The 14,623-nt window shown below is 36.4% G+C and overlaps 1 protein-coding gene across 1 annotated transcript in view; it reads right to left on the reverse strand.

The window, feature by feature from the left end:
- The window catches only part of LOC145989480 (bifunctional FAD diphosphatase/FAD synthase-like), a 73,588-nt gene that overhangs the window by 38,981 nt on the left and 19,984 nt on the right, over positions 1–14,623 (reverse strand). Inside the window, exon 7 of the mRNA XM_083124827.1 lies at positions 11,296–11,384. Within this exon, the coding sequence (XP_082980953.1) occupies positions 11,296–11,384 (89 nt within the window). The remainder of the gene's footprint in view (positions 1–11,295; positions 11,385–14,623) is intronic.

Consider the following 14,623-nt stretch of genomic DNA (forward strand, 5'->3'; position numbering starts at 1 on the left):
AAAGTTAAATGGTGTGACTCAGTTGTTAGCATATGCAGATGATGTCGACTTATTAGGGGATGATATAAATACAATTAAGAATAATGCTAAAATATTTTTTCAAAACTGCTAAAGAGATAGGTTTGGAAGTTAACAAAGAGAAAAACTAAATATATGCTTACAGGTCGAAATCAAGTGTTAGGTAATAATCAAAATCTAATTATTGATAACAACTCGTTTGAACCAGTTTCCAAATTCAAATACTTAGGAGTAATATTAACAAATGAAAATTATATTAAAGAGGAAATAAAAAGTAGGCTTAATTCAGGAAATGTATGTTACTTCTCTCTTCATAAACTTTTGTCTTCTCGTTTAATATCTAAGAAACTAAAAGTTAAAATATACAAAACAGTAATTTTGCCTGTAGTATTATATGGGTGTGAAACTTGGTCCCTTACATTGAAAGAGGAACATAAATTGAGAGTATTTGAAAATAAGATTCTAAGGAAAATATTTGGACCTAAAAGGGATGAGGAGACAGGTGAGTGGAGAAGGTTACATAATTTAGAACTACATAATTTATATTCATGTCCAGATATTATTAGAATAATTAAATCAAGAAGACTTAGGTGGGCAGGCCATGTGGCACGAATGGGAGAGGAAAGAGGAGTTTACAGGATTCTTGTTGAGAAACCCGATGGTAAGAGACCTGTAGGAAGGCCAAGACGAAGATGGAGGGACAACGTTGAGATGGACCTAAAGGAAATCGGTAGGGATGGAAAAGAGTATATCGATCTTGCTCAAGATAGGGACAGATAGAAGGACTGTGTTGCTGCAGCCATGAACCTTCGGGTTTAAGAAGGCTAGAGAGTTAGTTAGTTAGTGGAGACATTAGGAAACTTCAAAGAGATTTAGATATAATGTATGAGTGGAGTATAAACAATAACCTTAAATTTAATATTTAGAAGTGTTCTTTTATGGAGTTATCAAGTAAAATAAATACCTCTAAAATCTCCTATTTTATTGTGGAGAAGAGCTTGAAAGAATAAACTTTATTAAGGACCTAGGTATTATTAAGGATAGTAATATGATGTTTAACAAACATGTATCATACATAGTAAACAATGCATTTAGATCATTAGGTTTTCTTATAAGAAATACGAGGAATCTAACTAATGTAGACAGTATTTCTATCTTGTATAATGCATTAATTAGAAGTAAGCTTGAATATGGTTCTAATGTTTGGTTTACATATTATAAATCCCAGGAGATGGTAATTGAAAGAATTCAAAAACGATTTTTAAGATACTTCTGTTACAAAAAGTATAATGTACCATCATATTATAATAACTTATCATACAATGACCTACTTAATGAGTTTAATTATGAAAGTCTTATTAACAGAAGGGAAATAACAACAATTATTTCTGTACAAAACAATGACTGGCATCATAGATAACCCTACTTTTCTCCAAAAGATATATTTCAAAGCAAGGAAATGTGGCTTAAGGCTGCAACAATTGATGTCTTATGATATTCCTAAAACAGAAAGATTCAAGAATTCACCATTATTTAGAATGTCCTTTGCGTACAACAAAATATCTATATTGCAATCTAATTTTGATTTCAGTATCTCAATCAATGAGTACAAAAGAATATTAAGACAAGTGTTTACAACATAAATTGTTATACGTACTTAGCAATATATCACTGCATATGAATAAAAATTACATCTTGTTTGTTTTTTGGTCTTGTTTTGTATTGATTTGGGTGAAGCACTTCTAAATTGCTAATTGGGTGTTATATTATTCTATAGTATAGTTTAGTGATTTATATTACATTATATTGTGTATGTGTTCTACCTGTGTTATGTCTCACTGTACTATATTATGTGTTTCATCTTCTTTTTTGGCAACCTTCTGTAAAACGAGATAATTTCTCTGTTAAAGGAAATAAATAAATAAAAATAAATAAATAAGTTTGAAGGTTCTACGGCAAACCTGAGGGAAGATATGATTACTTATAGCCTAATGCATGTCATTCAAAGTGGAGCCACATATGCCATACATGAAGATTTTAAAAAGCACATAACTTCTAAACCTTTGACCAATCTCAAGAAGGTTGTCATTTTTGCAATCAGTATCAAAAGTTCTATAAGTATACCGAATTTCATCAAAATCGAGGATGGTGGGTGACATGGCCTGGATGATTGACATGGACAATTAATTAAGCCTGTATGCGACAGGAATAAAAACATTGCATGAGAATGAAACAAATTAGACTTTATTTTTTAGTGTACATGTAAAATAATCTTGTTCTCTTTCTTAAATAGGCATTCCAATTAGGCATGTTAGTTCACTGTTCCAACCTTCGTTTACTCTAATGGACATCAATGTGTACTAATTATCACAAGATTGTGTTGTAGTGTATGCACACAACATGAGTATGTGTGCACGGTTTTACATCATCTCTATTAAGCAGGATGAAGAAGAATAATCTGCATTAAGATCGTGCAAGTTAAGCCCAACTTTAATAGTAATAGTAATAATAATAATAATAATGTCATGTGATAAAATACCGTAAAGTTCCCAGTGGGAATCCACCATGCTATGAAGGCACATTTAGGGGATGTGGGGATAGGGCCCCACACATTCTAGATCTCGGCCACTTCTGAAGGTGATGTGATCAGCACCATGCTCTGGCTGCCTTTACCCCTCGGGGTTGTTCCCAGGTACCCATTGATTTGAGGCTGGATGAGCCCCAGAGCCGCTTTATGTGGGGAGAAGGCTGCAAGAATTCTGATCTTAGATCACCCACCCCAAGAATCGAACCTGGGTATCCCATGTGGCAGTCAGATGGGCTAACGACTACACCACCATGTATATATTTATCGGGACTTTACAGAATAAGCACAAATGAAGAAATTATTAAATTATCTAAGCTATTTTATGTCATGAAAGAGTGAAATCTAAAAGAGTGGTATCTGAACCACTTCTGCTTCCAAATATCAAACCCAAGATCTCTTCATTGCAAGGCAATGGCGTAACCACTATGCCACCTATCAAAAAAATTATAAAGAAACACAGTCACACAACTTGCCAAGACATGGACTGCTCCATTTGAAACAAAGAAAGGGAGGAGGAAAGGACTGTTCCACTTTCTGATAGGGAGGAAATGTGGTTATTGACATTGATATTCCTTAATTTTTTTCTTCGAAAGTGGCACAAGACTCTTTCTTTTTCTGTTCCTTGTGTTAGTACATATACTTAGGTACAATATGGTATATTTAGTTTTTTCCGCTTTGATGCATTTTTTGAGATAAGCTTCATTTTAAAGTTGCAGATTTTGCAATTTTTAAATAGTAAACTGGTTATGTCTGCTAACAGCATCAATATCCAAGTAAAGTGCTGTCAATTAGCTTGTCCTAACAGTGAGCTTCCATGTTCAAGAAACAATTTTTTTGGGTGCTGTTGCTTAACCAAGATAAGAAGGGCAGACAACCGACAAAAATTACATTTTTGACACTTTTGCTGCAGAACAATGGAAAGCAACAATGGCCCATCAAACCAAGTGAATGCTTACATGCAAGCTGTGTTATACTAACAGTATATGAAAGCTTAAGTCTGGGGTGTTGTTTCTTTCTGAAGATATAGCACTCCAAACTTACTCATATTTCATTTTTCATGAAAAATATAAGATGTGACCTTGAATTTTGACATTTTCTACAGGAAAGAGGAAATTTTTTCAGGGTCACAAAATTGCACAACATTCATTTCTGATGACCTACTTAGGGCCTCCCCATTGGCATACTGGTAGTGTCATTTCCTTGTAATCAAGGAGTCCCGGGTTTGATACCTGGTAGAGGCCCATAGTGGTTCGGATTCCACTTTAAACTGTAGGTCCAGTCCTGATTAGCCTATCTGGTCATAAAGTGGACATCAAACAACTCAACAAGGTCCTTATGATGTACTTCAACATGAATAAAATCATGTGATCAAAAAATACAACTATCACACTTCTGTCTGCATTTTGAAATATTAGCGTACCTGTACAGAAAATGGAATTTTACAATTTCACATTAATATTAATAGATTTTTTTAGTAAATCAATACTGCTAATTTAACAAATAATGGTCCTATTTAAAATATGATTTATTACTAGCTCAATAATTACAATATGAAAATCAAATACGCTGATTAACACAAGTCTTCATTTTATACACAGTGAACAAATAATCCTTTGCTGATTCAGTTTCTGTTTCAGCAAAGGTATATTTGTGCACATAACAAGCACTAAATTCAATATTTCATGTTGAGAAAATTTCTTGGATTTATTTAAATATCAATTTCCATGGAAACCAGTAACAGAGAAATTAAATGGAGCATTGTTTCAACAATATTCATGGATACAGAAAGAATACAAGAATTTGAAATTGTGTTTTATATCACAATTACATGCAATATAAATTCAATTGGGAAACCAATCACTTATGTATAACATTATGTCAAATTCAGATATTGTTTTAAGTCCACTTTTTATGTTCAATTAACTAATCGAGACTTGGCATACAATTTTAAGTATAATAAAGCCTTCTCCAAGCACATTTTCACAGTACTTGCACCAGTAAGGAGTGACAATGGTTAAGTTGGAAATGTGAGTGCCAAGCAGGAGAAACAGGTTCAATTCCCACGGGGGGGGGGGGGGGGTCATCTAAGATGAGAATTATTCTTACCTTGCCTGCATCAAAAGACTTTACCCAGCATGTAATAAACTGGTTTATGGAGGCAACCGCAGGGAGGTAAACAGGGGTAAAGGCAAGCAGGCAATATCATCTATGTAGCATCACATGGTAATTTTCTGTGTTGACAATTTACGCATATTCAGCAAATTCGATATATGTAAAAACAAGAAGACAACAAACACTTTCTCACGGAGATGGCTATCTTGGCCTTCATTGGGGAGTAGCAATCGCATCATGATAATGCAACAGATAAATGAATGCACATCAAGTCCAGGTGTGTAGCCTGATAATGTCCGCATGAACATGTGAACACTCATGTACATGTTTTAAATTATGTACATATTAAATTCACACGAACACATATATTCATTCGAAAAATTACTTTGTTTGATGTACGAGTATATACATAAACAATTTACTCTGACACGACTTTTTTCACGTCTGATAACTTTTCTAGATATTTGGTAACACTGATTCCCATGGTGTTCAATGCAGGGCATTGGAACACAATTGCTATGGGTGCTGCATAAAGCTGACAGCTAAGGGGAGTTGGCCACTGTACCCTGAAGATGTTCACTTCGCTGTGTGAACCCAGATGCAAGCGGCAATACTTCTTACATTCAGCACCAGAGTGCAACATATACAAGGCTTGTCTAGGAGGACTACATAGTTGCAAACTTTAGCTAGCGAGAAGTCGCTAATCCTGGCATATTTTAAGCAAATGAAAGTGCATGTCTAGTGTGTGTTCCTTAGCCACTTATTTCAGCAAATCAGCAAGTAGTCTTGTTCTCGTTAGATATATTTAAGAAATATATAAATATATCTAAAAGAGAATTGTTAGTTTATCTTTTTTCATCGTATAGTACTTGTAATTGATCAAATGACTCAAATGTATGGATGGGCAACAGGCACATCCTGGGTGTTTGTTACCATTTGCACATATACAGGGGCACCGCGAAATGTTTCAACATGTTCACTGAATTGTTAGACAATGATATAAATGTTTCAAATATGTGCTTATTTAGTACTTTTTACATATAAAATGTTTCAGAATTTGAAATATGTGTTTATTTCTTAACTTAAAGCAAGCAACCTTCCAAGAAACTGAGCATTATAAGTGTTATATATGCCTACATTCTGACTTGGACGCTGCAAAAAAAATCTTGAAACATTAAGGGTGCCATGAGGGAAGAAGGAATATGAGCAATGTCACATGGACTGATACTTCAGTAATAAGCATCACAACCAAGTTATTGTGCGCAGGGGGCATTTTGCATAATACCCAAATATCTTACATACAAATAATACATTTTTTCTGGAATCTTGGAAGGATGCATCCTCCCCTCTGTTCCGCTAATGATGCACATGCTTTCAATGCTAAATGAACGTTGTTTGTTAACATACTGTATGGTCCGTGTAATAAAAAGTAGATTGCGAAGTATGTTAGTCTTGCAGTGTACATACCTGAGATTGCATGTTATACTAAATAGTTTGGACTACCCATTACTAATTATAAATAATGTAATTGACTGATTGATTGATTTGTTGTTTTAAGTCCACTTTATGCACGTAAAGGCTAATTGGGACTGTACCTACAGTTTAAAGTGGGATCTGAACCACTATGTGCTTCCACCAGGTATCGAACCCGGGTCCCCTTGATTACAAGGTGAGGATGCACCCAGTGCACCACCGGGGAGACCTTAAAATAAATAATGTAATTAAAAGGGTGTTAATTTTATATAAAAAAATTATATTACTTCAAACATTTTGGGGGAAATTGTTGAAAATAAGTTGAACTGTTATACTTACTTTTTTAATTGAAGATGAAGTTACAAGGGAGAGGAGTAAAACTGCATTCAGTATAGAAAATTTATTGTGAACACCCATATGTGAACTGCACGTGACACCACTGATCAAGTCTATGGTGTTTATTTCTTTACTCAGAACCTTGGGAATCCATTGTGCACAGAGCAGTTGATAGTTAAGATACTGATGTGTTTTAACATTCACTGTACCATGACTAATGTTTACTTTTGAGGTCAGTTTGTCAATTCTGGTGTCGATCTTGTTGGATTAATGCATCAACCTGTGGAAATGCATGTTGTATTATGGTACGATGGCTCTGTCCAGTTCTTGAGTCATCTCGGAAACTGACACATCATTACATCATTCCTTGAAACATTTTCACCATCATTTCACAGTGGCTAATGAAATGCAACGTTCTCTGTGCATTGAAGCAGACATGTTGTGACGCTCTTTGTGTTCTGAAACACTTTCAGTATTCAAAAATCTTACCACGCTGCCTGTCTCTCTACTGGAGGATCCATTGCAGCGTAGACCTTTATTTAACACGCAGTAATGCAGGATCTACCGTACCTCGCAACACAACAACAGGCAAAATGCAATTTTATAGGTAGTTGTGTCATTCACATGGATTGCCAAGTCCTAGGAGAAGACAGGCTCACTTTCACTCGACTCACCCTTATGTAATTTACTCTGATAAGCTTACTTTTAATTTTTCCGTGCAAATTTTCTTCGCGATTGATTTCGCCACCCATCTGATGGCTTCGTCAGGCGTGTACTGTCTTGCTGCGGGTGATGTGGTAAATAGTCATGCAAGCGAAATCCACTTTGGAAAGGTTCTCAAAAGAAACCTATGCAATAGTGACCACTCCTGCCGACCTCAACACTAGCCCCGGGGCCCTCAAAAAAACCTGGCTTCCCGCTATCAGAAATATACCCACCCACCCGACTGGCTCACCCCGCAGGACAATAAACCAAGCACGTCACTTAAGCGCTCGCAAAAAAGCCCGCCTGTACATACGAACAAACGCCGTTCCATGGAAGTAGACGACGAGACCGAGAACCGACGCCTGCAGCACCAAAAACCGATGTGCGGCAAAAGAAGGAAGCTCTACACCACACACCAGAACGGCAGAAAGTGAAAGGACCACGTCAACTAGTGCCGCCACGAGCACAAGTGGAAGAATAAGGAACCATGTTGCTCGCAGCAAGACAATACATGCCTGATGAAGCCACGAGACAGGTGGCAAAATCGATTGCTAAGAAAATTTGCGTGGAAAAATGAAAATTAAGCTTATCAGAGTAAATTACCTATCTCCATGTAACAGCCAAACAGACATCTTTAGATACAACGTCACCCTTATGATTCAAAATCACAATAACATACACATATGGTCAGTGGCGAATTAAGCTTTCTCGCCGCCCCTAGGCACAAACTTAATGTGCGCCCTTCTCAAAAGAAAAGTAGTAAATTATTTGCAGTATTTTACAGGCTAATATAAAAATTAGTGAACATACTGAAATAAAAAACAAAGGATAAAAATCAATAACAAACAATTCATTTTCTGTATGTGCTATACCTAAAATGATGTAATGTATTGACAAATTAAATTCACCACTCACCAGCAGTGGCGTAGCATGGACATTTCGGGTGGGAACGCCAAGTCCGAAGGAAGGGTCGGCCCTTTCTTGCTCAATACTTTACTTATGGTATTATTCACCACAGGTATTGTTTATTTGCCTGAAGTCAGCTGGGTTTTCAATAAAACATCATTTATGCATGTTTTAGGTAGAAAATTAGATGCCTCACTATGCCACAAATGTTTTGAACTCTGGTGTTTTATACCTTTTTTATATCTTTCTGCATGACGCAAGTCATTAAAAACCTACCTGAATCACAAGCGCCTCTGCACAATAGACGTCATTGTTGTGGATGATCCAACTACTGATTGATTTGGTTTATTTTACTTCGCTTTTCTACCCTTTTGGTTAATTGCGAATATGAATATGAGTGATGATATTGATGAAGGGACACTGACAAAAACACCCGTGCTCACGCCGGGATTCGAACCAGGGACCTCTGTCGTCTTGGCGCACTGTGCAAAGCACTCTGACACGGAGGTGGGTGGATGATCCAAATATCGTTCACTCTACTGACGTAACAGTGCCGATTAGTAATTCAGAATGCTGATAAACATTTTAAAATAATTTTGTCCAGAGACAATTCGTTGTTAAGAGTTTTCAAATGAATGCTAAACATTTTCATTGACACAATATTAAGTAGTTAGATAATAACGAAAAAAATAATAACAATAAAAAATAATAATAATTTTGCGGGTTAAGTGGTAGAGCAGCCACAGGCTGAATTTCTACCAAGAGGACTTCACCAACTTATTTGACAAAAACTGTGTTGATCTTTTAGTTTCTAATGCACATCGCTGTTCGTGCGATAAATTATACAATGCAGTGGCTATTAAGAAGCGGTATATTTGAGATTGGTAAAGTTACGTCAGTCAATTTTGCGTATTGTAGCATCACATAGCACGCGTTGCATGAGCGCGAAGAGCGAAGAACCGGGTAGGAATTCTACCGCTGTCGTCTGCTTCAGAAGGCAGGAAGGGTCACATGAACCAATCACGGTAGACGTCTGCTGCTCCTTACGCTGGCGTATGAGAGAGTATTTACGCGCGTGCTGTAGAGATCGAAGCTTTCCCTCCAGAAAGGCAGCAAGGAATATAGAGTTCTTTACGCCGAACCTGCTCGGCGTCCGGCCAGGAAAGGCATTGAAAAAAGATGCTAGAACGAGTGTTGAGAGTGGAGCGTTGCAAAGGGATCGCAAAAAATAGCTATTATAATGCCATGAAGGTCAAACATGTATGAAATTAGTCAAGTTTTACTTTATATTCACAGCATTTACGCATTTTTTTAAATTTTAAATCTGGGACGCCGGGCGTACGGGCGTACTATAACGCTACGCTACTGCTCACCAGTCATAAATGAAGCCGCTTCCGCCTCACTTTGGTTGTTGCAAACTCGTGTATAAGTTCTTCAAAGTTGATGTGTCCATATAGAATATTTGAAATGTTTTTCCAGTCTGAAATACCGTGAGTTGCGATGTTTGTCTTGCCCTCGAACAACCTGCATGATGCACAATAAACGGCACCAGTGCTGCACGAATATACCAAATAATTCCGCAATATTGATTCGCCATTTACAAGTTTACGAAAAAAAAACCACTATTATTTAAAAATCTTGTCTTACCTGCTATGAGTCTTTGCGATTTAGAAAAATCGTTTTCATCATTCTGATTAATTCCACGTCTTAGAAGAATGTAAATTGTAGACTCATTCAGACACCACTCGGCAGGATCGTCAGTAACGAAATTTGCACTCTCACTGTCACAATCAGGAACTCCTACGAACTGAGGGGACACTACCTCAGGGGCACTTTCTTCCTCCACTAAACCCACAATATTTTCGACATTTTGCGTTTCACAGAGTTCACTCGATGTAGCTAGCCGCTTCCACTTCAATTTTTGAACTGCTTTCGGAAATCACTTGTTCCTTTCGCCTAAAAAACGTGTCCACTGTACCAAGCTTTTTCTGTAAGGTTGCTTCTCTTTCACGCTTTTCGTTTGCAAGTTTACGATAAGCACTTAACTTTGTTCGCTTCATGCTGCCTGCTGCATAAAAAAACCCACCAAATCGCAAAAGCACTAACAACAAGCTAAATGCACCAGCCAGAGAATACAGTAAGACAAAAACTAGTTGCGGTCCACGCGAAAGCTGCACCCACTCACTCACTTATCAGCAGTGTTTATTTTTTTTTAAGACTGGCTTTGTTATAGATGCGAGTTTCAAACAATCAGTCTTCTTTCCTGCCTGGCTATTAACAAACGCTTAATGGAAGATCGAAGAGTATGTATTTACAAAAACAAACCAACAAAGGCTGGGCGGCTTCCATTGTCATTGTAAACGATAAAAGCCACAGCACGGGTTAAAAACAAATTGATTGGCGTCCGAAGGAGGCAGAGCAGACGAAACATTTCTTGATAACACATAAATCCGATACATCAAGGTTTCTTTCGTATGAAGCGAAAGTGTTGCAAACCGTTGATTTGAAACATTGGTTTCATAGGTCTAAATTGTCACTGTGTACGTAAGACACTTTTTATTATTCTTGATATTCTGGAACAAAGATTTGCCGCCCCCAAGAGGTGCCGCCCCTAGGCACGTGCCTAGTTGGCCTATTTGGTAATCCGCCACTGCATATGGTACTTTCCCTGCATTGGTACCTCATTCCAAGCACTTGTCAAACTTGTCAGTACATTACTTAAATATGCGACTTTCAGATTTTATTCGTAACTTATCAATATTTCCTGAGTTGACACCAACCATGAACCAACATAAACACCAATGTTGATAATCTTTACTGATTCCCACTGATACTGAGGCTTGAACAGTGCAAGAATTTCAAATTCTTCAGAATATTTATCAATGTTAATTTATCTGCAAAAACATCGCTTGATATTTTACATACTCTATGAAATATCTAGTTTCCAGAAAAGCCTTGGTGATTAATATCAGCTCAGCTATAATATTTACATATACACTGGGTAACCATGCCCACACAAGTGAATACACAATTATGAACTATAAATCATGAACAGATAATGTGTACTAGTTTCTAATATTTAAGAAAAACACTTCACAATATTTGCATTCAGTACTAATGCAAGTCTCGTTCTGAAAGAAAGTAATAAAATTATGTACCTTGAGGCAGTTCACATTTGAGGGATTCATATGCGGCTTCTGAAGCCTCTCTCTCGTCTGCCTCCATCACAACCATCACTTTGTAGTAACTGGAAAGATAACAGTCATATTAAAATTTCTACTCCAATGATACTGCAGATTACAAATACTGTTATTTACATATGTGAAAGGAATCAAGTACCCAGCAATACTAAAATTCATCATCAACCTGTAAACACTTTGTTGCCACATGGTAGTCAATAGAAGGTTGTTCTTTTTTTATTATTATTATTATTTTTCCTTTTCTTTCGTATATTGTTGTTTTCCTTGTTTCCTTTTATCTTATTTAGTTTATTGATGTAATGTCCATGTTGTAATATTACAAGTTTCTTGTCAAACAGTAAACCTTGGAAATAAAATGTATGTGGATGTTTTTATTCAGTTTCTAGGCAAGTACAGAAGTGCTACATGCCATGGGAATGTTCCAGGTTGGGCGACAAGACATGGAAAAGTGATTTTGCAGCACGACAACACCTCTTCACACACACAGCGAAAGGTTAACCCCTTCGGACTACCACTTGTTTTCATCGATGTCTCACTCACTTTCCCAGCAACACTTCAACAATTATGAAGATGTCGAACAATGGCTTGCTGAATGGATCACTTCAAAATGTGAATGATTTTTTTGGTAAGGCATCCACAATTTGACGGACAGATGGGTAAAATGTATAGCTAGCGATGGCGCATACTTTGAATACGTTCAATACTTTCTCCCCAGATACACTTGTTTTCTTTCGGATCAATTAAGAATTATTAACTGGCACACCTGGTATGGAGAGAGAATCAAACAAAAAAAAAAGTTATCATTAAGATTGGAAAAACCCAAATTATGTTTTATGATGATGATGATAATGATTAATAATAATATTAATAACATATCTTTAATTAGCAGGCAAGGTTCAGTGTATGTTGTCCTCCCACCTAACACTTGTCAGAATACAGTCTAAAGTTGACACACATTTCCTACAAAAGGTATATATATCCAATAAGAGAAAAGAAAAGAAAACAAAATAATAATAATAGTAAATAAGAAAGATGAAATAAAAAAGTATGGACAATTGGAAATCAAATTAGAACTGTAAACATACAATTAAGGAGTATATGTGTACACATAAAACTACATAAAACTAAATATTAAATATATACGTATATGTTTATAAGCACACACACATGTACTTGAAAATGCATTATGTGTGAATGTTTAATGGTTCAAGCAGAGAAATATTTGACAAGAAGTAATATAAAGTTCTTACATTGACATTAATCCATTGTAGGATGTATTTTATTCACGTGTGCTTCTAGATTGAAACTGTCTACAGAGAAGAAAGTGCTTTGCTTTGGTTTTAAGAGCATGCAGTGTTGATTGGTTAGTTATTGTTGTGGGCAATATATTCCAGGTTGAAACTGCATTTACCGAGAATGATGATTTGAAGGAGGCGGTACTGCAATGATATGTAAAAAGTTTTTTATGCCCTTGCATGGAGAGTGAGGGTCATCCACCAAAAAAAAAAAAAAGGAACGCTTTGGTGTAAAACAATGACCAATAATGTGTGCAAACAATTTATGATAAAGAAACTGCATACCTTATTCTACTTTTCCACATATTCGCCATACCCATTCAAGCACTTACCATAGGGTGATACCCATTTGTTGATATCGTCATTGTACTCACTTGCCCCCAATGATTCAACCATGTAGCGACAGCATCTTTTGAATCCATCAGCCATGTCAAATGTCAAAGTGCTTACTGGAAAGAAGGAACATTCAACTGTAGTACACAGCACACTCCACCCCATCAGTTTGAGCTCAGCAGCAAGATGGTGCAGACATGTATGCTTACGTGTACAGTGTCGAGCTATGAGCCTTGAACATGGAACATGTGTGACAAAATTTTGTTTACGTGAAATTCATAAGCAAATAATGAAAGTGTACGGTAGTGATGTGATGAATGCATCATCTGTGAGAAAATGGTATTCCAAATTTAATGCAGGAAGAACATGTGTACATGACAGCAAATGTTCCGGTCGACCCCGCTTGTGACAGAGGCCTCAAAGACAAAGATCAATGAAGTAATTCAGGCTGACTGATGTTTCACGTCAGATATTCTCCATGAAAATTATTATAGTACACCTTTGGTACAAGAAAATCTGTGCCAGATGGGTTGACTCAGGAGCACTATATGGTTCAATACATTGGCAGCAATCGAGTACAATGACGGTATCAAGAAACTGGTATCACGCTATGGTACGTGATTGAATGGGTATGACGAATATGTGGAAAAGTAGAATAAGGTATGTAGTTTCTGTATCATATTTCTTTCTTGCACAGATCATTTGTCATTTGTGTTTTACACCAAAACGTTTCTTTCTTTCTGGGCGACGCACATATTTTCCATAATATCTTGGCTAATTATGATTTATAGTGTTCTTCGGAAGTAGAAAATTTCTATTAAGAACCTTAAATGTTTCTACATGTAAAAGATACTTAAAATGTAATATGAATTGCTGAAATTAACAAATCTTATATTTTATGCTTAATATTCTGTTTGAATTGTGTAATTTTAAATATTTTATTATTAAACAAAAGCATTTTTTAAATGTTGGTGAATATACTTCATCAAATTCTTATAAGCTTCAAAAATCTTTTTTTCTAAATTTTTTCCTTCTTTGCCATTCTTCCATTTAAAAAAATGTAAAAGGAATTTTCAGTGTACTCAAGCACACTGAATGCACCAACTACAAGCACTGAGATTTTCTTCAGCCAAGTTTCAAAAGAACATGTCAAAAATAGCATAACCATATGCTTGTTCATAGGGATTGTGGCAACTATATAAAGATAAAAGGCAGAGAAAGAAAATTATAAAGAACTTGAAGAGTATAGTAGAACCACAAGCAAAGAAACCTGCGCAGACTCGTGACTCTTGTGTACGTACTCCCATGGGACGAGTGGACCATGCTGGTGGAAAGCATGTGGAGTGAAGAGCCACAGGTAGTGTTTTGAAGATGGCCATCAGCCGTGAAATATGAGCTATTCTACAAGACATGATGAGATGTGTCATGGAAGGCTTCCTGCATCACCTCAACAATGCATCCAAGCAGGAGGACATTTAGAGGATGTTATTTTCAAGGTGCGGTGATGTCTGTATTGTCCATATTACACACAGTATTAAATGCCTATGTGCAGGGCTCGAAAATTTCTGGTCGCCAGATCGTCAGGGCAAATAAAAATTTCAGCCTGGTGACTGTGATGTTTTGCTGTAATATGTACGGAATTTTGATGATTCTAAGTT

The sequence above is a fragment of the Lepisma saccharinum genome, chromosome 6 (genome assembly GCF_977018435.1).
Source record: "Lepisma saccharinum chromosome 6, izLepSacc3.1, whole genome shotgun sequence".
NCBI classification, from domain to species: Eukaryota; Metazoa; Arthropoda; class Insecta; order Zygentoma; family Lepismatidae; genus Lepisma; species Lepisma saccharinum.